This window comes from Corylus avellana, chromosome 1, assembly GCF_965113065.1.
Source record: "Corylus avellana chromosome 1, dhCorAvel1.hap1.2, whole genome shotgun sequence".
Classification (NCBI taxonomy): domain Eukaryota; kingdom Viridiplantae; phylum Streptophyta; class Magnoliopsida; order Fagales; family Betulaceae; genus Corylus; species Corylus avellana.
This window is the reverse complement of record NC_142490.1, coordinates 5,533,387-5,556,364: the sequence shown is the minus strand read 5'-3', so window position 1 is coordinate 5,556,364 and position 22,978 is coordinate 5,533,387. Positions and strand designations below refer to the sequence as shown.

Sequence of the window (22,978 nt, the reverse complement as noted above, 5' to 3'; positions counted from 1 at the left end):
CAAATTATTAATTTATATATATATATATATATAAACCCTTAACATTTCTAGTGAGTTTTGGCATGAAGCAATGGGATGGATAATGCACAAGAATCGAACAACTGTTCCTAGTTGTTGACCTAACGCCAATGCTTCCAAACCCCACTCTCGGCTGCAATGATAATAGTAAAGCTCCCCACCCCCAAAGCAGCCCTTTGATGCCGATGTTCATCGAAAGTGACATCACAACTAGATGCCAAATGCTTTGTTTGCTTCATCACTCATGTTTATCATTACTCTTTTTTTTTTTTTTCAAATTAAATTATAAAATATATATATAGTTATATTTGGAATCTTACAAGAGTAAAAACCCAAGTAAATTTTTATAAGCAATGCTATTTAATATGTTGTTATACGATTATCTTTGGGTTAATTAGTACTTATAAACAAAAATTAAGTGCTAATTTTTACTGTTATATTAAGAATCTTACAAGAGTAAAAATTCATGTAAATTTTTAAGAGAATATGTTGATATTATTGGAGAATGGAGATGCTTTAAATGGGGTTACTTTATTCTTGATTTTGAGCTTTTCCTTTTAGTTGATTGATTTAGCTAAGATTTGAGTGGGGAATGATAAGTTTTATTTAATTTGAGAATAAAATAGAATAATTAAACTTGAAGAAAGTAGAGATTATTAGGGTTTATTAATTATCTTTGGGTTGGTTTGATTTATTACATAATCTATGAATAATATATATTTTTCTGCCTTTTGACTAGGATCAAATTACCTTGCAAGTGCGTCTGGCATTTATGATGTGACCCAAAAGGAGTCCTTCAAGGAGGTGGATGGCGTGGCATAACCATATCCACCTTCGCATAAGACAATAGGGCTGCCGAGGTGCAGCTGTATGACTCTGCCTATTTTTATTTTATTTTCTATTTTTTATTTTTATTTTTCTAGTTTGGTGCTTTATTAATTTTTACAATATGAAAAATAGTAGACTCATCATCATTTTTTTTTTTTTTTATATATAATTTATTTATACGTATCAATTCATAATATTAGAAATCATGTTTTTACATTACGTTTTTTTTTTTTTTTAGTGTTGTCCTGATTTTACTGGTCCCTCATATTTGTTTTTAAAAAACAATATTTACATAGGATCAGAAAGAACTGTAACATTTATCATAATTATTTTACAATACTGATGTGTCAGTTTTTTTTTTTTTTTTTTTCTTACATGTCCGTACAAGAGGGAGAGTGAGGTTCGGGCTAGTGAATTTCGCTTCATTAGGAGTAATCCCAACTGATTGAGCTATCTCCTAGGGATGATGTGTCAGATTCAACCAACTATCATATTAGCTATAAGATAAAAATATAATTTATAACATTATTCTATCAACAAATTATATATATATAAAAAAAAAAATCCACTTTACCCTTGAAATTTCAAGAATTTTTAAATTTGAACCCCAAAGTTTTAAAATTGGCAATGTACCTCTCTAATATTTCAAAAAATTTCAATTTAAACATCCCGTTACTAATTTCCGTCAAATTGAACAAAAATCTATGAAATTACGTAATTACTCTTTTTTTAATTTTCGTCCAATTTAATGAAAATTAATAACAAAATGTTTAAATTAAATTTTTTTTAAACATTAGGAGAGTACATTGTTAATTTTTAAATTTTATGGTTCAAATTAAAAAGCACCTAAAAATTAAAGGTGTAAAGTGAATTTTTTTCTTAAAAAAAAAATTACAGTGCTCATTGGTCTGTGAATTTTTTTTTTTTTTTTTTTTAAATAAAAGGGGATTGAAATATGGATGAAGATTGACACGTCACACCAGTAATATAAAAAGATACCTAAAAAAAAAAAAAGAGAAAAGAAAGATAGACTATTCGAAAGTAATAAACTCAAACTTCACTAAACCCAGGGATTTGGGGCTTTCGCTATACCTTTAACAGAGTACGAATCCGTACTTTCCATAAGAAATACCAAATCTTGGTTTTCCCTATCAAAAAACGCACGAGCGGTTGACACGTATCTGTACACTATACAAAGCTCCACCCAATCCTCTTTCGTGGGCTCCAACGCTTGAAAAGGTTCATCAAAATCCATGGGCCGTGATGTACGGTTGAGGTTGAAACACGTGGCGAGAACAAACGTACGTTTCCGTGGGTCCCAATGCTAAAGAATATCTAGCTTGTGTGAGTTCGAAGACAGCAGAGCAATGATCATCATAGCCTTTGCCCATTTTCGGTATTGTCGATCTCCCCCTCTGACGGGACAACGGGGACCACTTTGTGTTGGATCAGAAACCTCAATTCGTAACACGTGTCCATATTTCAATACACCCCCCCTCTCTCCAGTATACAATTAAGGGTTAAATACATTTATTTATTACCTTAATAAGTTCTATTTTTAAAGTATCTTTTAAGATTTTGTGAACAAATTAACCCCATTTCAACATTATTTAATAAATGGATTCTAAAAATTAAACAATAATAAAACTATAGAGTAACGTCATTCTTCGCACCAATTTCATACTGTCTGATGTGACTTATTTTAAGTTTTTTTTTTTTTTTTTTGTCAATGACTGAAAAAAAAAAGGCTATTTATTGAATACTTCAAATGTTTCATTGGTAATTATTTCTTGATTTTTTAAAATTTTCAGATCAATTACTTGATTTTAGCCCAAGCTTGAGATGTTTGGAATTTTATGACATTTATTTAGAGAAAGAGAGGGAGAGTTTACATGAATTGAAAATGAGTTGCTTAAAACTAGCAATGACAAGGTGATCAGCAAAATGAACATCTTTCCATCAATGGAATTGTACTTTGTACTTAATAGGAAAAGAAAGAAAGAAAGAACCATGCATAAGGAGCACATTTGTCATGCTTTAATATTGTCCGATTAGATGTGTTGTAAGGCAGCTACTATAATCGTCGTAAAAGAGCAATGCTAATTTTCATTAAACTGGCATATGAAAGTCATATAATTTGAGATGATTGATTGGTAAAAATTAATTATTTTTTATTTTTTTATTTTTTTACAACTGTAAATTCAATGGTTAATTTTCACTGTCATATCAATTTGTATAACATTATGCAATAATCTATTAAATTGCATTATTCCCTCTTTAAATGATGCTTGCTATGCTCTTTCTCCAAATGGGAATGTTTGGGGGGGTTTGTATGGGTGAGAATTTTCTTAAGCATACTTGGCTTGGAAAATTTTGAACTTTATTTGATATCCATATAATTGAATTGAAGTGAATCATAGTTGTTTGTGTGAGGCATAGTTATAACACGTTTGATATCTCTTTAACATACAATTTAAGTTAATGGGTTTAGATTAATTAATATTATATTGGTCACTTATTTTTGTTATTACTTGATCACTCAATCACTTTGCCACTAGCTCACACAAAGCTGGATTTTATCAAAATAATTAGACCTCAATTGGGGTTAGGTCGATCAAAGATCATGTGGGATATCTTTTGCTTTCTTTTTTTGTGTTACTTGTTTTAGTTGCTTTCTAGTCGAGTAAGTGGATCTCAAAACTATCTAATGTTTAATGATTATTCAATATAAATGTGTTTAACACGAATGCTAAAGCACTTAATCGTATCTTTGTTTTAGATCTAGGCTTGTCCCGTAAGGGGTCTTGTTTTATATTGTGTCTGATTATTTTTTATTTTTTTTAAAAATTGAAGAGTTTGACCTGTTTAATTAAGTTTATACTCGTATCTCATATCTGACATGGGAATATCATTGGGCCCCTAATAGTCGACCACTAAGATAGAGGATTTTGATGAGTAATTTAAAATTGAGAGAAAAGTTTTGAAAGTTAAACAAGTTGGATCATTAGGGGGTCACTATGTATAAGATTCCTAACCCATAATAGTAAAAAATATGATACTTTTAAGAGTGGGATCCATGCATTAATATTAGAGCAGGGTAGCATGAGGGCACCTCATGAGGCTTGTGAAGAGCTGTCAGGCTGTCACTCCTTGTGTAGAGTTTCATTAAAGTATGCACGCCAAATGCAATTTAATAGGTGACCAAATTAGCTTAATATCAGCTTAGATGCGTCCAATGTGCTGGTCAAAACTTTTTATTATTTCTGTCTGACAAACAAACCCAACAGCTGCATAGTTTCCAACTGTAACCAGCACATGTTTTTTCTATTTTTTTATTATTATTTTTTTAATTTGAGCAATAGTATTTTCAGTTTTATGTAAAAGTTAATATTATATACTACACTTTTTTTTTTTATTATTATTATTTTTTTTTTATAATTATCAAGTATTGTTAATGCGTTATATTAATTAAGTGAAGTGAAAAAAAAATGAGATAGTAATATATAACATTGTTTTTGTTTTAAATTAAAAAGAGTTAATGAGAGTTCGATAATAACGAAAATGTTTATAACCGTGTTTTGGGACATATATATATATATATTTACGTTTTTATTAAATTTTAATTTAATGGTAATTTTAAAAATAATTTATAAAAAAAAAAAAGTGTGAAAAATTGAGAATCGTCGTATAAAACTAAAAATTAAGTTAGTATTTTGAAAAACAAAAATACAAACAAGCATGGCCTTTGAGTTACGTGATAGTTTTTTTTTCTCTATATATATATATATATATATATATTGACAAGGACAATTTCCTCAGTTACAGTACAAAACACTAGCTTACAAACAAAACAGGCTCTCCCTATCATGGGCACTTTTGTAGAATAAAGCTACGAATGAGGGTACAAAAGTCATTTCGCGTTGTGACGGATTCCGTTTGTCCTCACGTGGCCTGGCTTCTGCCGCACGCACGGAAAGCTCCTGCGTTGTCTCCGTTTACTCTTCGATTTATGTCTCCAAAAACCAAAAATAAATAAATAAATAAATAAAACAAATATTTTTTTTTTTAAAAAAAGTTTAATTAATGCGTCAGAAATAAAACATAAAAACAAAAAAAAAGGAAAAGTTTCTGTAAAAATAATTATAGTTTAGATGGGTGGGTCCCACACCACAGTTTTCTTTCGGCCGCTCAGCTTGTCGTCTCTCTCGTCCTCATTGGCCCCCGTCGTACGTTAGCATTTGTCTTTACATGTTTGCTAACGTACGCCCGCTGTTATTATCATTCACCCCCCTCCACACACGCGCGCGCACACACACACACACACACTCTCTCTCTCTCTCTCTCTCTTCGTGTCTGTTTTATTGCACCGAGATTTAACATTATCTTGGAGAGAAGAAAGCGTAGGACTAGGGGCTGTTTGCTTGGAATAATGGGTTAACGCAAGTGTTCTTATAGAGAAAGATAGTGGAAATAAGATTAAGTGCCTGTTTGTGTTTGGTTTTTGAATTTGTGAGCACTTGTGAAGTGGGGTTTCTTTGATTCTCTGGAAGGATCTATAATTGGAGTCTTTCCCTGAGGTTCTTCTACTTAGCTCTTTTTGAAGGACCGGTTTTGATGGCTGGGAGTAATGAAGTCAACCTCAATGAGTCCAAGGTATTGTAATGAATTTATATTTGATTTGTTGAATATTTTGATTGCGTCTGTTTTGTTTGGTCAGAGTTCTTGATGATTATGTGTTTAAATATGGAAGCTCTTTGATGGTTTTTATTTATTTATTTTTTTGGAAGGGGGTTCTAGGTATTAGATTTCTGGACTAGTGATTTTGTTCTTGGCAAGTTGATTTCTGTTCTTTTTTTCTTTCTATTTTGCTAGTTTTAGTTTGGGTTTGGGGCAGTTTTATTTGGGACTTTGAGGTAAGAAATGGGTTTGTTTAAAGTGATTGATGCTTGGGATTTGGTTTACGGGGTTGTGGTTTGTTCTTGAAGGTTGGATTATTATTTTTTTCGCTGATTTTCATCTGTTTGGGGGCAGTTCTTCCTCGGGTTTTGATATCAAATAAGAATAAGCTAATGGGTCTTTGTTCTACATTAATTCATTTATGTCTTCATTACTTGGGTGCCTTGGTTTCTGATTTTATTTATAAAAATCTGGATTTTTTTTTTTTTTTTTAATTAAGTTTTGTTTTTGAACTTTTGGTTTTCACTTGGATGTGAAGATCAAATGGTCAAGGTGGTTTCTTGTGCAGGTGTTCAGCTTATGATTTTGTCTGGAAAGTTGAGTATTAGCTAAATTTCTGGGGCACATAATTTTGATTTGAAGTTTTTGTGGTATTGTCGAAGCGATTTCCTGCTCATTTGCGGGTTTTCTAGGTTTTAGTGCCTACTGTTATTGTTGATTTCTGAATCAGTTGCATTTTGTTGCCAAAAACAAAAATGTAAAGGAAGGAAAGAAAATCTGTTTCATGTATATGAAAGAAACTGTTTGCATATTCCGTTTTAAGATTAAATTGAATGGGATTTTTTGCAGTTAGGTATATTTTACTATTTTTGTTCATAGTAACCTGTTTTGCTGAATTGTGAAATTTTCTGATTTTTTTTTTCAACTTTATTTTGTACAAAGATGGTTGTACCTCTGAATACATGGGTCCTGATATCCAACTTCAAGTTGGCTTACAATCTTCTTCGCCGTCCTGATGGCACTTTCAACCGGCACTTAGCGGAGTTCCTTGATCGGAAAGTACCAGCAAATGCAAATCCGGTTGATGGGGTTTTCTCATTCGATGTGATTATTGACCGTAGTACTAGCCTCCTTAGCCGGATCTATCGACCAGCCCAAGATGGAGAACCTCAGTTAAACATTGTTGATCTTGAGAAGCCTATGACCGCTGAGGTTGTCCCTGTCATAATCTTCTTTCATGGTGGAAGCTTTGCTCACTCTTCTGCAAACAGTGCTATATATGACACTCTTTGTCGTCGACTAGTGGGCATTTGTAAGGCTGTTGTGGTCTCCGTGAATTATCGCCGTGCACCTGAAAATAGGTATCCATGTGCTTATGATGACGGATGGGGAGCTCTTGAGTGGGTTAACTCAAGGTCATGGCTTCAAAGTAAGGACTCAAAAGTTCATATATACTTGGCTGGTGATAGTTCTGGAGGTAACATTGTACATCATGTTGCTTTACGAGCAGTAGAGTCAGATATTGAAATTTTGGGCAATATACTGCTCAACCCAATGTTTGGTGGGCCAGAGAGGACTGAATCTGAAAAGCGATTAGACGGGAAATATTTTGTCACAATCCAAGACCGAGACTGGTATTGGAAAGCATTTCTCCCTGACGGGGAAGATAGAGACCATCCAGCATGTAACCCATTTGGTCCCAAGGGTAAAATCCTTGAAGGAATTAAGTTCCCAAAAAGCCTTGTTGTGGTGGCTGGTTTAGACCTTGTTCAGGACTGGCAGTTGGCTTATGTCAAGGGACTTGAGAAGGCTGGCCAAGAAGTGAAACTTCTGTATCTGGAGCAGGCAACAATTGGCTTTTACTTGTTGCCTAATAACAACCACTTCTATACTGTCATGGGTGAGATAAGTAACTTTGTGAGTTCTGACTGTTAATAAGCTTTTAACTTTTTTTACCTACAGGCAGCCATTTGTAACAAATGCTTGTCCAGTTGGGGTTCTTAGGAGGTTGTGTGCAGTATATAAAGATTGTGTAGTAATTCTACTTACTTTTTTATTCATCGGCGTCGCTCAGACTCTGCTTCCTGGAGCCTGGTTCTCTTCTTGGTATAAGAATGGCTGGGCTTGATTGTTGGGTTCTGAAGGTATGGTTCAGCATGTAGCTGGATCAGGATGTTTTTGTGGTGGATATCCTATTGTCTGGACATCTATGGTATTGGTTTGATGCAGTTTTCATGGTGGCAGGAGAGCCACCTGACTAAGTTTAGCAGTCCCACCAAATCTAAGATTACCCATTATTATGCCTTCCAGCAACGCAGAGGAGGAGGACGAGAGTGTGGGGGGTAACATTTGGTGGCCGATCAATTGGGATCGGTGCCTCGCTAGTGTCAGTTATATATATATATATATCTCTCTCTAATTTTAGAACATGGGCAGAAAAATGTCCATGTTGTTGTGATCCTGTATGTTCGTACATATGTTCTAGCTTATATAAAGTGTTTGCTTATTGGCTGTTCCCTTCCTTTTTTCTTTTTTCTTTTTTCTTTTTTTCTTTTTTGTTTTGGTCCTTCACTTCCATTTTTGGGTTGTTTTCTCTTCGTTGTGCTGATGTTTGACAGTGTACTTGGCAACTGTACATAAAATGCTTTTATAAACATTGACAATGCTTCGACTTGGAGTTGCTTTCCTATTTATATTCCCTGAATACATGATCAAATGTGACAGAGACCTGAATTATGTGTTTGGCAGATTCCATACCAATGTTGCTATGTGGTTGTGTGGGTGAATAAACTACGGGACATGAAGCAAAGATGACAGAGCTGAGTTAATTCAAGCTTTGTCTAGGGTTCTTTTTTTTCTTTCCTTCCCCTTTAGTGCTTTTATAGAGGAATCTGTGGAAGTTTTGATGATTACCCGCAAGTAACATGCAGCTCAAATAGTTGGCAATTTTTGAAAGAAGTTCGGTTCCTAAGCTTCTATACACTTCACTCTCTCTTGGAATGCTGAATATGAGAAACTATAATAGTTTGAGCTTGGAAGATGCTACGAGAATAAAGGACTGCAAAGCCAAGTTGAGTCAAGCTAGGGTTAAGGAATTTGACCCAATTAGTTAAATGGGTCGAGTCATGGTTGACCTAGTTAATTTTATACTCATGTCTCGTCACGACACGTCCCAAACTTGACATACAAACATGAATTGCAACTTACGCAAACCTAATAAACCTATTTTTGCTCGTGCTCAAGCTTGACTTGTTTGTTAACAAGTCCGTATGTCAAACTTAGATCTTCTTTATTCATTTACTAAACAAGCATAAAAGAACCCATACCAAGTTTAGGGTGGAGCTGATAGTGAATACTAGTTATAACTCATTTGCAGCTGCAAGAGAAAGATTAAAAATAAAAAATAAAAACTACAGAGATGATGAAGTTGAAGGTGCTTTTAGGGTTTAGAAAAAGAGAGTAAAATATATGTAGCATGAAGTGTGTATATAAACCTAAAATAAGGGGGAAGAAGGTGTGGTTTCGTGGCTGTTCACGTAGAAATCCTTGATAAAGAAGGAGAGTTGACAGAAAAAGGGTATGAATACAGTCTGAGGGAATGATTGAAAACAAAGTGAGATAAGTCTATTTATTGCCATTGAGGGAGATTGATTGAACCTGGTTAGTCCTTAAAATCCTGTTTAAAATGAGTAATTTGGGGCTTGGGATGCCAGATAAATACAAAAGTTGGGTTGCTTTGAAAGGGAAACACTCAATACAGTGGTGGTTGGGATTTGGATGTTTCCAAGGGACCACAGGAGAACTGACCATTTTAAGCTGTTGAGATTTGCTTTCACAATGATAAAAAGAATACTTGTATATGGTAACCAACAGCTAAGCTTGTGAAAAAGACATGCAGCCTTATTTATTCAACTTTTTCAGCCCCCTATATATATATGCTTTGGCAATGATACATAAAATAGCTATGCAACACAAAGAAAACAAAAAAAAAATAAAAATAGAATGATTTAGAAATAAACCCCTTTGTTGATAAGGATTGCATGGTTACAATCTACGTAGTTTTTGCTGATATTAATCTTTTATCACAATCAGGGACGGAACGAGAAACTTAACTCTAAAGGTGCCGAACTGTATTGAATGTTTTTTTTTTTTGTTTTTCTGAAGGGGGCCATTACAATAAGGTTAAAAAATCCTAAAATATAAGGGAAGGGCTATGATCGCTGTCAGTCCCCCCCCTTGTTTCCATCCTTGATGACAATATTAATGCCCATTTAAAAATTCCTTATCTTGTCTTGTTAAGGCATGGACTGAAACCATCTCACAATTTTCTCATCCTTCCTTCTTTAAATTTGTATCCGTATTTATTGATTGTTATAGTACTTGTGTTTTTTTTTTTCAACAAAAGAAGAAGAAGAAAACCCCAGCTGTATGAAGGCCTATTAATAGTATTGAAAAATGTAGAACTTTGAGAGGAAGTTGAGCCACATCTTATAGTAATGAATTTAAGCCTTTATGATGCCCCAACAGAAAACAGATGAAGCATAAATGTGACAGTGGGAAAGGAAACTTGCTGCATTTATCTCTATCTTATTAGGAAAAACCAACACACATTTTCTGAGTTCATAGCCTTGTGAAGAACACTAAATTTACTACTATCTTATCTTGGTAGGGTTTGTATATCTGTCAGTACTACCATTGTTGTAGTAAGTTCCTTTACTAATGAAAGTAAATACACACAGGAAATAGAAGGGACAACATTTCTGAGAAACCGAGTTCATTGCATCCTGCAGAAACACTAAATTTACAACTTTCTTGGTCATCTGTTTGTATAGCTGTCTGAGTACAACAATTCAGAATTCAGATGCCTATGCCTGTAATTATTTCTTCTCTTTGATGTAATAAATAAATGTGTTTATAAGGGTAGATACAGAAATACAGAAATACTGAAATTCAAATAGCAGCTACCATCATGTACCATATATACCACCAAGCTGTGAAGCCCTAAACTTCTAAGAAGAGACAAAAATAGCAGGATTATTATGATCTTGAAAAACAAGGAAACCCCCACTTTTCCTTTCCCTGAATTTGAATATAAAAGAAAAAGGAAACCAAAAGCACTGCCAAAAAAGTCTGTTAAAGAAGAAAATAAAAAATACAGTGCCATTTTCATTTACTGCACAGAGAAATTACAAGTTTACAACAATAAGGACCAGAAAACCCATTGGATTCTTGTGCATTTCTTATCTCCAGAATACTTGCAGCCTTCATGTCTACCAATTGATTGGTATTGAAGAATGGCCCACGACCCAAAAAGGAGTCAAAACAAACGGCATTTTTTTTTTTTAATAATAATTTATTAAGAGAAAAAGGCAAAGCCTTCCTAATAAAGGCGTGGTTCCCTATCATGGAATAGAGTGGATATAGAGTAGTGCCTTTTGTAAAGAGTTGTTTTGAGTGTTTTTTTTTTTTAAAAAAAAATAATAATAAGAAGCGATTAATTTGGGAAAAAAATGTGAGAAAAGCTGCTTGGTAATAGGAAACAAAAAGGTTCACTTTTTTTTGGGAGAAGTGAAAGAAATGAGTAAAGTTAAGTTGGTTTTTCATCTTCCTCTTTTTTTCCCAACTTAATAAGCAGGAAGGGATATGAGAAATGAAAAAAGCCTAGACTGAATGTCAACATAATGTTCCAAACCTGAATATCAGGTCTGTAATAGGGTAATTTAGGGCAAGTTTTTAGAGGGAACCAAAACCTCCTTCAAACCAAGAGTTTGAAAATAAACTTCTTTCTAAATCAGTTTTATTCATAAACTTGATTTAAATAAAACTTACAACCGTAGCAATTGACTCCTACTGCAAAACAATTTCAAAGACTCCTCAACTCTTACCGACGACTCAAAGACACCAAATATAAAACAACTTATATTTAAAGACTCTTACTTATAACTCAAATACTTGAGAGACAGAGAGAATGGACATATCAAGTCCAAAGCAAAGAGGGATTGTAACACATAACCTTGGAGAAAGCATGGTTTGACAGCAAATTTTTTTCATATCTACATATAGTTGGATGAGACTCGGAAAAAGTTGATTGTTGATCGCATTGACAAAGCTGTTAAAACACCATCCACTATTATGGTTGCAGCACCAATCAAAAGACAATCTTTTCAGATTACAAAAGATTACAAGCACAGAATAACATAATCAATGCGTAATAGTAGTTTAGTTAATCTTTTGCCAAGATTAACTTTGAGCTGAAAAAACAGAGAAACCAGACCTAGATAAAAAGTACCATAATTTTGTCTCACTGACTCATAAATTGCATTACAAAACCCATAAAAGCATACATATCAACAACTGGCAAAAATAAAGATTTTTCTCCATTTCTTTTTATGTTTAATTTTTCTCCAAATTTTAAGTTCCATGAAATTAAAAACCAAGTAATTATATGCTTGAACAATGTCACTGTAGGCCTAACCCAGCAATCTATGTACTTTCATCAATAACAAATAAATTGTAATAGCATTTGCGCTTACATATTGCGAATACATATCAGACTGACCCAAAAACAAAGCATCAATAAGTATATCTAACCAATTGTGACATTAAAACTTGGAACAATAATCCAATGCAAAGTACTGACTCTGTATGGATTTTATATAGTTTAAGATAACACAGCCTCTAATTCATAGTCATTCATATGATGGCATGTTACATTAGATTAGACCAATTTTCAAGGATGCATTTTTACCTTTATTTTTTCTTTTCTTATTATTTCTCAAAGAACAATAAACAATATAACATCAAAAGAAAACACAATAGGAAGAACATATGCTATCATCATAAGAACGATTGTTTCATATAACCGAAAAAGAGAAGCAGTTAAACTGATTTTCCGAGATAGTAATTTCAGCAGCTGGAAAAGAAACATTATTATCTTAGTAGTCCAAAAGTACCAAAACGCCATTAGTTTTCTCGTCAACTGGAACTTAATTAGTTGATCCTAGAACCAAAAGCAACTTGTCGTACTAAAAACCAAAACTTAACTGCTTAGCGTCCTCTGGCAACATAAGCAACAGATGCTGCAGCAAGAATTGTAGTTGCAGAAGAAACCATAGTCCAGAAACTCTTCCTCTTATGTGCCTCAGCCACAGAGCTCTGGAGAAAATCAAGCTGTTTCTTCATATCCTCCACCATCTTTTCCTTGTTTCTGAAAGCAATCTTGATGGCGTCCAACTCCACCGCATACGGTTGAATTTCTTCCTCTAGCTTCTGCTCATTGATAACCACTTCTTCCTTACCATCCCTATCATCAGTAGAATGACACACCAATGCTGCGGTGTTCTTCATCATGCTCAATGCCCGTTTTGAATTAATGCCTGCGGATTCCATTTTAGCCTTCAAATCATCAATTCCACGTTGGGCTTCAACAAGGTTCTTCTGCACCAAATCTTTTTCTTTCACCAAAACTTCCACACCGCTTTCTATCGCCTTATTTCTCTCAATCAAATTCTCACGCTCACTCCTCATCTGCCCTAGCTCTTCCACAGTTTCTTCAATCCTCTTCTCCTTCTCTAAAACCACTACCTCCATGCTTTTCACTTTCTTTTTCTCCTCGTCAAAACCCTTTTGCACCTCATCTCTCTCAAGTGTAAGTCGATCAAAAGCATCCCTAAGGCGACCAACTTCAAACACTAATTGTTTGTTCTTCTCTGCTTCACCTCTACAAGACTCCCGCAATGTAGATATAACACTCCTTAGACTATCAACTTCTGTTTCCAGCTGAACAATTTTACTCTCTAGGCTAAGCTTCAGTTCCCCAATCTCACTTTCCTCTCGAATCAATTCCTCAATCTTATGCAGCCTACCCTCTGATTCCTTGCTAGTCATATCCAAAATCCTCTGGACCGAATCCCTTTGATCTTTCAACTTCTCAATATTCTGTTCCTTCTCCCTCTTCTCTTCCACCAACACATTAATCTGCAATGCCATCTCTTTCTCCTTATCCATAGCTTGGCCAATCATTTTCTTCAACTCCAAAACTTTTGCGTGCAAAATTTCCTCCTCCCCCCGCAAAGTCATTACAATCCCATTCAATTCCCCCACGTCTTTCTCCAGTTCACCAATCTTGACTTCTTGCGTAGTTCTCTCCCTCTCAACCTCACTCTTCGCCGTCATAACCCCCTCAATCTCACTCTTCAAACTGTTAATCACCTCCATCGACTGCTCCAAATTCCTCTGAACCGATTCTTTCTCCCTCTTCAAGGCCTTGACGGCCTTTTCTGTCTCCAATTTTTCCTTCAATAACCCTTCACATTCCACTTTCAGTTTTTCAATCTCTTCCACACTTTTCTTGTCTTTTTTCTCCATCTCAACCACATTTTCTCTCAACCCATTTGCCTCCTGAACATGACCATCAATCTCAGTCTTAAGCAAATCCCTCTCCCGGCACACCCGGCTCAGCCTACCTCTCTCATTCTCAAGATTAGCCACCAGCTCATTGGCCTCTTTCTTTAAGAACCCAATCTCAGCCTCTCTTTCACACTTCATTTTCTCAATCTCACCCTTCTCTCTCACTAACCCATCAAACCCAACACCGATTTCAACTATCTGGGTCTCCCAAAAAGCAAAAATCACACTTTTCTCCAACTCCAACCCAACACTCTCCTCACTCGCCCAAGTCAACTCAGCCTCCAGCGCCGCCTTCTCCATCCCAGAGCGATTCAACTCGGCCTCCAAGGCCTGCTTGGCCTGTTCCAACGACTCAACCTGCTGCCTACGCTCAAAGGTTTCTTTGAGAAGCAGAGAGTTGAGGGACTTGAGGTTCTGGAGCTTCTCTGAAGGGTCATCCATTGGTTTGGCTTGGTGGGTTTGGCTTTGGTCTTGGGGTTGAGCGGCTTCTTCTTTGTGATTTTCAGCTTGACGGGTCACTTTTTTTTTCGCCATTTTTTCTTTTTTGAGGCTGTGATGAAAGAAAAATCGGATTGGTAGAATTCAGGGTTAGGGTTTTGCTAGGGCACTTATGGTGGAAATGCGAGATTTAAATCCTTTAAGGGATAGAGATAGGAGAGCGAAGGAGGATGTGGAGGGTTGCCTTGAGGATTCAAATTTTGGGGCCCAGCTTTTGAGGACTTTTTGGGAATTGTAAGAGGTTTCTAGAAGCTTCAAAAGATTGGATCTTGTAGGGCCGTTTTTTCGTGGGCCTGGGCATCTTGGGGTGGGCTTAATGATACTGCCACGTGGATGCTTTTCGTTTCGTATCTGCGATTGATCTTGGTGGCCCTGGGCCATCTTCTAGCCCGGAAAAAACTTCTACCATTATTCAAATCAATACATGAACATTGAACAGAATACATGAACAATTTGTGATGAAAAATGAAGGGAAAAAAAAAAAAAAGAAAAAGAAAAGAAAAGAGAGAGAACCAAACCATATTATTTGAAGAAAAGAACAAAAAATAAAAATAGTGTTCTAAATTGGAATGAATTTAGGTCATTAATAGAGATGTAACATTGGGATGGTCCTCTTGGAGATTGTACTTCTAGTTTACAGCAATTTGTCTATGGATGGAGATTTCAAGAAATTTTTTGCTATGATTGTGTGGATAACTAGCAATTCAAGTATTAAATATGAAAAAAAATTTATGAATCCTATTTATTTGAGTAAGTTTCAGGCAATTCACTCGTTTATTGAGACAGATGAGTTCAATAAGAACTCTTTCACATTTTTTAAGTTAATAATAGTTAGTGTAAAAAATTGCTTAGGATCCAAACTGTGGTTTTATAAATACATAGTTTTTTATTAATTATACTTGCTTTATCTCCAATAGCTGAAGATCCAAGTCCACTAAGAAGATACACAAATTTTATGTCCATAAGTCCATCTAATCATATATGCACAGCATTTTCAGATGCATGACTTTTATGTATCGTTTGTTAATCAAACTTTAATTCCTTGATTTGTAATAGTATTGTTTGTTTTGTGATCCACTACACTTACGATTCATCATTATGGTAACGGGTGGACTCATATAAGGAAGTGACAAAAGTGTGCGCACATGGAGCCATTACACGATCATACACCGATATGTGGATCCTATAGATGAGAGTTGATATCGGGCAAAATTTTGGTTCTAAAAGAAATCCTGTCCACTACTCAAGTAAGAGATGAATGTTTGTGATGGGATGATCACACTATAACCGTGCACACCCTCACGCACTGTAAATCTCCCATGGTAATAGGTTCTCATGAGAGGTGTCTATTTATAGCGGATAGATGCACCATTTCAAAAATTGCCTCTTTTAAGAGTTGCATCTGATGGGAAAGGGCACAGTTGTTGGCCTCAAATGGCTAAAAAGTTACCTTTAAGCAACATTTCGAACTTGTATGAACTCTATCTACGTATATATTTCAACCTATTCTAATAAGTGTCAAGTGTCATCTAATATGTTTGGGTTTCTCAAAAATTAATGTTTTAGTTCTTAAGTTAGTAAAATGACAATAAATGACTATTAAAAATCTTAAAGAAAACATACCAAAAAATGACACTTGGCATTCATTAGAGTAGGTTAAAAGAAATTTCCTCGGCTAGTTTGTTTTTGCTTTTAAGTTGACTCTCCCCCCCACCAGGGCCACCACATTCTTTTGTTTGTTCCTCAAGTATGAAAGCTGCTAAACTTAAAAGACTCGAGTTGAGAAAGTGGGCCAGGCCCAATAGAGGAGAGCTTTCCTCCACTGGGCCAGCGTTGATGAAAAAGATGATAAAATCAAAACTTCTTCCCACCACTTATACACATTGTGTAGTCTATAAATTATAAGGATTTTCCTAGGACTTCAAAGATGCATATGGATCCACTTGAAGCCCAGTACAACTATACATTAAACCCATAGAATAGTACTACAGTTGTCATTTAGTTTAATATATGCATGCTATATATCTTTTTTTTTTTTTTTTAATTGATGCTATATGTCTTAATAGTTAAGCAGAAATACATGCACATGGGCATGGATGAGCCTGCACATGCATATAAATAGTATATAGTAATTACATAATGAGTTTGGTGTTTGTATTTGGTTGTGGAGTAGATGCAACGTTTTGATGGTCTACACCAATAATTGAATGTTTGGTATTAGCAAAGCAAGAAGATCATATGATGAATGTAACTGGGATGTGGATTTTGAAATGGACGAGGGCATCCGTGGAACTAGCATTTATAGTTTTGGGGTAAAAGTACAAAATAAAAAAATTTGGGAGGGGGGGGGGGGGGGGGGGGGGAGAGGGGGCATATTCTAATTTAAAAAACATTCTGAAGGAATTTTTAAAAACTTTTGAGAAAACATGGGGCCCTGATTAGGGCATTATAAGAATAAAGGGAATGCTACAATGTACTTGTTACTTGAGGTCTTCAAAAGCTGTATATGCCATGATTAAACCAAGTATTAAGCCCTAAATATATCATAGGAAATAATGCTATTTAGTATACTGCTATATGATTGTTATACAACTTAATCATATGACAAAAAATTAGCCATTAGATCAGTACTTGTAAATAACAAAAGAAAAAAATGAAAGACAGATTTTTACTCTTACATTATCTGAGTTGCACAACATTGTATAGTAATTTACTAAATAATATGATGCGGAAAGAGGACTTGTATCACATAGCTGAGAATGACATCTTGAAGATTGTTTCATATGCATAGCTGGAAATTCTTTCAAAATTTGAAGCTCCTTGAGAACTTGCTAGCCTTGGACTTCGAGAGATTTGCTCTAAACTTTGAAAATCCATTTTAATTGACTAAGGGTTCATTTGGTTTTGCGATTTAAAAGTATGTGCTTTGAAAATGTGATTTTTAAAAATGCAGTCAAGTGTTTGGCAAAATCGCAGTTTGACCTTTAAAATTGTGCCTTTTTCAAAAAAGTACCTCGTTGCTTGCAATTTGAAAATACGAATTTTCTGCGTTCTCAAATCGCAATTTTTTAAAAAATACAATCTTAAACAATTCATAAATATAGACTAGAATCCTTAATTTATTAACGATCATCCTATTTCTGAGTATAATCAAATATATTTTATCTACTTAGACAATACTACAATTCACTATGAGTTTAAGCCTTGAGAAATGTATCAGATGTGCTTGTGCACAGGTTTCTATTACCCTAATATACATTAATTCTTATTTCATATATGCTTGGTTTTGTCTTCATTACATTCTGCAATCTATGTGGAATACGCAGGGCATTTTTCTGAAAGTTTGTACTGCAATGGGGTTGAATGGCAGATTGGACACTAGGGTATATGCTATTTACTTGTAAAATGTGCAGAAGAATAAGGAGTCAACAGTCATGCATCCTAGTTCTTGCTACATACATGCACCAACTCCGGAAAAAAATTTATATATAAAACCCTCTATATAATATAACCAAGAGATTATGAACAATGCAATTCATGATTAAAATAGGTTATACATGTAATGAAGGAATCTGCCAAGGTGGAAACTTTGAGCACAGAATCCGCCTTGGACTTCTGAATAAGATGTGGTTGTTTGTTTTCTTCTCATTATAATATCTTCTATGTCTTACATTAATTCCATTTTTCAATTTCAATCACATTGGCATCCCATCTTTCAAGATTCCTTGAAAACCTTAAGAGTAGTTTAGGACCTATTCACCTGAGAGTTGTGATTAAAATAGGGGTGTGGAAATTTTATGGTCCTAATTGGGTTATATTTGGATCATTTTGGCTAGGGTATAGGTAATCAAGCCAAATAGCTTGACATCTCAAGTGGGTTTGGTGGATTGGGATCCCCTACAATTGGAAATCCGTCCTCTCGTGTCCGAGTATGGACTCTTTGCACATGCTCTCTACTCGGATAGGGAGCCCTCTCTCATAGGAGTTTGCAATTCTCCTGCCCCTTCCTCTTCGAGCAGCAAATTGCAGAAAATCTTCGTTCGAACTTGGTTGGGTAATAAAATCTTATAGAGAGTCAAATAACATAGGAAATTTCATCCTAGACTGGAAAGAAAGAAAAGAATACATCTAAAAAGGGTCGTTATAGGAACAGGGCCACTAACCAACAAGGAACAATTAGGTGCTACGCATTACAGCATGTATTTTGTCCTTGCTTAAGTTAGCTGCAGAGGAGGAGACATCCACCCCAATCTGATACAGTTGACCTTATAAAATACACCTGTTCATTGAATCTTACAGGTAACATTTGATTGTAAAATAATCAGCTTACCAACGTGGGTTTTTGTCTTAATTTTCAATTCCTGCTTAAAATATTTTAACAAAGTTGTAGGGTTGCTAATGAAAAATGGTCGGCGGTCGGTGGCTTTAATTGGTTTTAGTGTGTATAGATTGTCCTCAATGGAAGAAGAATCCCACTATTGTTAACATGACCTCCAAATTCATTAATTTGAATTAGACATGGCCTTGACATAAGGGATACAGCATATTTAATCTTGAGCAATTCAGCTTCCCGATGACAATCTAGTGTTTTTTTAAGGCTCCTGCAATGACCAATCTACCCTAAATGGTGGAAAAGAAAATATAGTTTCAAAGTTTTGCAAACTGCAACCTATTGTTTAAACTTTGAAGATAAGTTGTGACTTTTTAACATAGTATTTGAGTAAAGGTTCACCTTCTATTTCAATTAAATATTTTACGTATTAGGGGAGAGTTTAAGCTGTGAATAACATAGAGTAACCTCGTGTGACTTAAACTTTTAAAATAAATAGTGATTTACTAAAATACCCTAATTTGGAATATAATTATAAGGATCAAACAAGTAAAATCTGAAAGCATCAACAAGAGAGTAGCTCTAGGTCGCCTTTTCAAATGTTGTCTTTCCCGAAGAAAATAGAGGCATATTTGCTTTGACTAGGCAGCCTCCATTATTCTCCATTGTACTATTCTGCACAACTAATGGGATTTCTAGCCTCATACATGACTTGATTCAATGGCTGATTTTTGCTGCTACATCATTAAGTTGTATGGCAGGCGTATAATAATCTACTAAATAACATTACTCGGTTTATAATCATGAATATATCTAGAGGAATGTTTGAGAAGGCTTGCAACCACAACCATAGGCCTTTTCAAAACTGTCCTTTGTTTTTGTAGACATTGCAGAACAGTTATAATAATAAGAAGCATTGCTATAGGATGGAGAGGAAAAGAGGAAGGATTTGTTCAGATTCTTTATCATTGATCTTAGAGTGAATATGAAACATGCTCTAGCTCTAAAGTTCATACAAACCTTCAGAAACTTAGACTAATAGAAGAAAGAAATTAAAGAAATTTTTTACAAATCGAAAACCCCATTGTGGTCTCTTGCTCTGATAGCTTTACTTGATCTCACAAAGTAGGAATTGAACCACCTGCAGCAATAGTCTGTCGCTCAAGCTACAAGCAAACAAGTAGAAAAATGAGGGTAGGAGACAAAGAAGCTGAAATAGCCATATAATTAAGTTCTCTGCAAGATCTTCTCCTTACCTTGAACAGAGTTTCCAGCTTGTTTTTCACAAGAGAATACTCATGCTTTACTTGTTGCAGACATTTAAGACACCTATTCCAAGGCTTTTACTCTATTAGAATACAAATAATTTCCACTAACTTAAGATACAAGCATGTTTTTGCTATGGGGTGGTAAGAAACTTACCCTTCAGTATTCAGCTCCTCGCAGTAATTCCTGAAGGCAATGCAGAGTTTTTGAACCCTCTGTGCACCAATACTGTCATGAAAGAACCAAGTTCCTAGTGAAAATCTGGTTGAAGAAAAAGGAAAAAAGTTTCCCTTTTCCCATAGCAGGATTCTTTTGTTTCAGTCTGGATACATTCCTTAATGATTGTGGCAAGGTGATGGTGTTAAATGAGTTTTTCCTTCATGTGGGGCAAGAATGTTGGAACTAAATAGTTCCTTTGTGCCTCATTGATAAACAGCAAGTCAATTATCACCCAAATGGGCTTTAAACTCTCATTTTTCTGGGATTGTTTTCCAGATCTGGATCAGCTGATTTTAACTTATTCACCCAAGTCAGGAAATAGTTGGAAGCATTGAAGCACATGTGCTTCTTCTCATGCTAGACAAAAATGGCTCTGAAAGTGGAAACAATAGTAGAAAACAAGTCTAATCTATCACCCACCTATACAAGAACAATACCAACTGCTTTGATCTTGTCTAAGGAGCTAACCAACTGAAATACTTGGAAAATGACTTTCATCCAAGCAAAATGAGCCTTTGAAGGGAGAAAAAAAAGGTAAAACAAAAGAGTTACCTGGAGCTGCTACCCTTCAACTGGTGAACATGGGCATCCACCTTTTTAAAATCGACAGTTTTCTGTTCCCTAAATAAGATAGAAAAAAAAAAAAAAAAAAGCCCAACTACATTAACACAAAACTTTCAACGTAAAACCAAACCCAGAAAGAAAAAAAAAATCAACAAGGCACAAAAGAGAATTGTTGAAAAAGATGGAAGGCTTGTTTGTCCTTACAGGGTTTTTCCCAGTTCATTGAGAAGCCTCTCAGAATCCTCAAAGAAGAGAGACACAACTTCAACCACAAAATCTGGGTTGCTTTCATCTTGCAGCTGCTGAAGCTGGTTAAACTGCTCATCCAGAAATCCCTATTCACACAGAAAAAACTTAGCATCAAAACCCAACCCAAGAAGACAAAGAGTATAACAAAAAAGGCAGATAAAAAATCAATTTATTTTCCTGCTTCTCTGGAATGAGCATATACAGTTCATGTCTACTGACCTCATGAAAGAGTGAGGCCGTATAGTCAACCAACTGCTTCTGCAACTGAACCACACCATCCATTGTAGCTTTCTCAAGTTCTTGCAATAACTTCCAGATCTTAAAGATTCATTTCGTCTTTCTTTCAGTCTTTTTTCCCCTTGGAAAGAGTAAAAACTCTCAGAGAGATGTAATAAGTTTTACTCTCTGAGGAGAAAACGCTCAGATTCCTGCCTCTTGTGCCGACTATATATGCATACAGCAAATAAAGTCGCACTCTTTTCACTTGTGTTTCCGTTTCCTTTACTTCTCTCTCAAGTACTCCTTACTTCTTTTCACTTAAATTAATTAGTCATTATTCTTTTTTCAATTCGAAAATGTTTTAAACCAATTTAAATGTCATTAATATCCCATTAAGTAAACTAAGAAAATCTTTTGTTATCATAAAAACATTCATCAGAATGATTAACATGTATAAATATTGTTTTCAATTTCGAAACTTTGATACAAACTGTTGGAAGTCTCACATTGCTTGGGTATTAAGGAGATGAGACATTTATAAGGCGAGAGGAAACATCAACTCTGGAGCTAGCCTTTGGGTTGAGTTAAGCCCAAGACCCATTTCTAACATGGTATTAGAGCTAGGTTCAATTGGCTGTGGCCCACCGTCTCTCCCATTGTTGCACGTGTTGGCTTGGATGTTGTCCCGCCACACGTGCCTAGCCCAATTAGCTGTGTCCCACCGTTACTCATTGTCGCACGTGTTGGCTTGGATGTCCTCCCGCCATATGTGAGAGGGCGTGTTGGAAGTTCCACATTGCTTGGGTATTAAGGAGATGAGCCATTTATAAGGCGAGAGGAAACATCAACTCTGGAGCTAGCTTTTGGGTTGAGTTAGGCCCAAAACCCATTTCTAACACAAACCGACTCACAAATTGAAAACGGGCTTGCAAGGAGAGGACGCCAATAAAATTATATATACATGGTTAAGATTGTACTTAAGCCATTTGAGACACTTACGATCGTAACATACCACCACACTCAATAACCGACATCCATGAAGGCCCACTTTATCGACAATGACTCAATGGTAGCCATTTCTTTTTCGGCATCTCTACTCATCTATTAGTATTCAATGATTTAATATTATGTTCCAGCTTATAGATCGTCATTTCCTGCGGGCAGTGACCTGACGACAAAGCTGCAACATATTCGATCTCATACTCAATGAACTGCATCTGGTCTCATACTCAGTGTGTCAGTCGGCCCTTATACCAAATGACGCAAACTTGGAGTACATCTCACTCTTAAAAGCAAACTTGCAACAAAAAAAAGGGATAAGGACGGTGAACGTCACGGATAATGCAAAATTTCCTTAAATATGTAAAGGGAATACAGATGACATGGTTGCATCTCATTGGACAAATCTAATCTATATATATATGTTCAGATAATTCATGTATGATGATTTATTTTATATATATCGACGGGATGGACAAGATTTCAGTGCGCAGAAGAAAAAACAGAGCCAATTGCACACATAAGCCTACATTTTCAACGTCGCTAAGCTCAAAGTGGGATGATGTGGAAGTACTTAGAAGCCATGTCACATCTACATAATTCTGAGATCCATCCTTTGATAGATTTTCTCTTGTTGAAGATAATTGGAAAAACGTACAGATGCCACATGTAGGCAATAAAAGGTGAAAAATCCAACGTCTC

At 35.3% G+C, this 22,978-nt stretch overlaps 3 protein-coding genes across 3 annotated transcripts; 1 reads left to right on the top strand and 2 right to left on the bottom strand.

Moving 5' to 3' along the window:
• The first annotated feature begins 5,180 nt into the window (after nucleotides 1–5,180).
• LOC132170533 (gibberellin receptor GID1C) lies at nucleotides 5,181–8,044 on the top strand. The gene is made up of 2 exons (XM_059581543.2): nucleotides 5,181–5,499; nucleotides 6,466–8,044. The coding sequence occupies exons 1-2, from the start codon at nucleotides 5,461–5,463 to the stop codon at nucleotides 7,456–7,458; spliced, it is 1,032 nt and encodes a 343-aa protein (XP_059437526.1). The 5' UTR covers nucleotides 5,181–5,460; the 3' UTR covers nucleotides 7,459–8,044.
• Nucleotides 8,045–12,339: 4,295 nt separating this feature from the next.
• On the bottom strand, nucleotides 12,340–14,600 carry LOC132170948 (Prefoldin chaperone subunit family protein). Its single transcript, XM_059582108.2, has one exon. The coding sequence runs from the start codon at nucleotides 14,464–14,466 to the stop codon at nucleotides 12,571–12,573; it is 1,896 nt and encodes a 631-aa protein (XP_059438091.2). The 5' UTR covers nucleotides 14,467–14,600; the 3' UTR covers nucleotides 12,340–12,570.
• A 5,089-nt stretch (nucleotides 14,601–19,689) lies between these two features.
• LOC132170939 (histidine-containing phosphotransfer protein 1) lies at nucleotides 19,690–21,560 on the bottom strand. The gene is made up of 6 exons (XM_059582098.2): nucleotides 21,278–21,560; nucleotides 21,014–21,144; nucleotides 20,798–20,866; nucleotides 20,183–20,254; nucleotides 20,017–20,089; nucleotides 19,690–19,926 (listed from the first exon to the last, which is right to left on the bottom strand). The coding sequence occupies exons 1-6, from the start codon at nucleotides 21,338–21,340 to the stop codon at nucleotides 19,879–19,881; spliced, it is 456 nt and encodes a 151-aa protein (XP_059438081.2). The 5' UTR covers nucleotides 21,341–21,560; the 3' UTR covers nucleotides 19,690–19,878.
• Nucleotides 21,561–22,978: the final 1,418 nt, after the last annotated feature.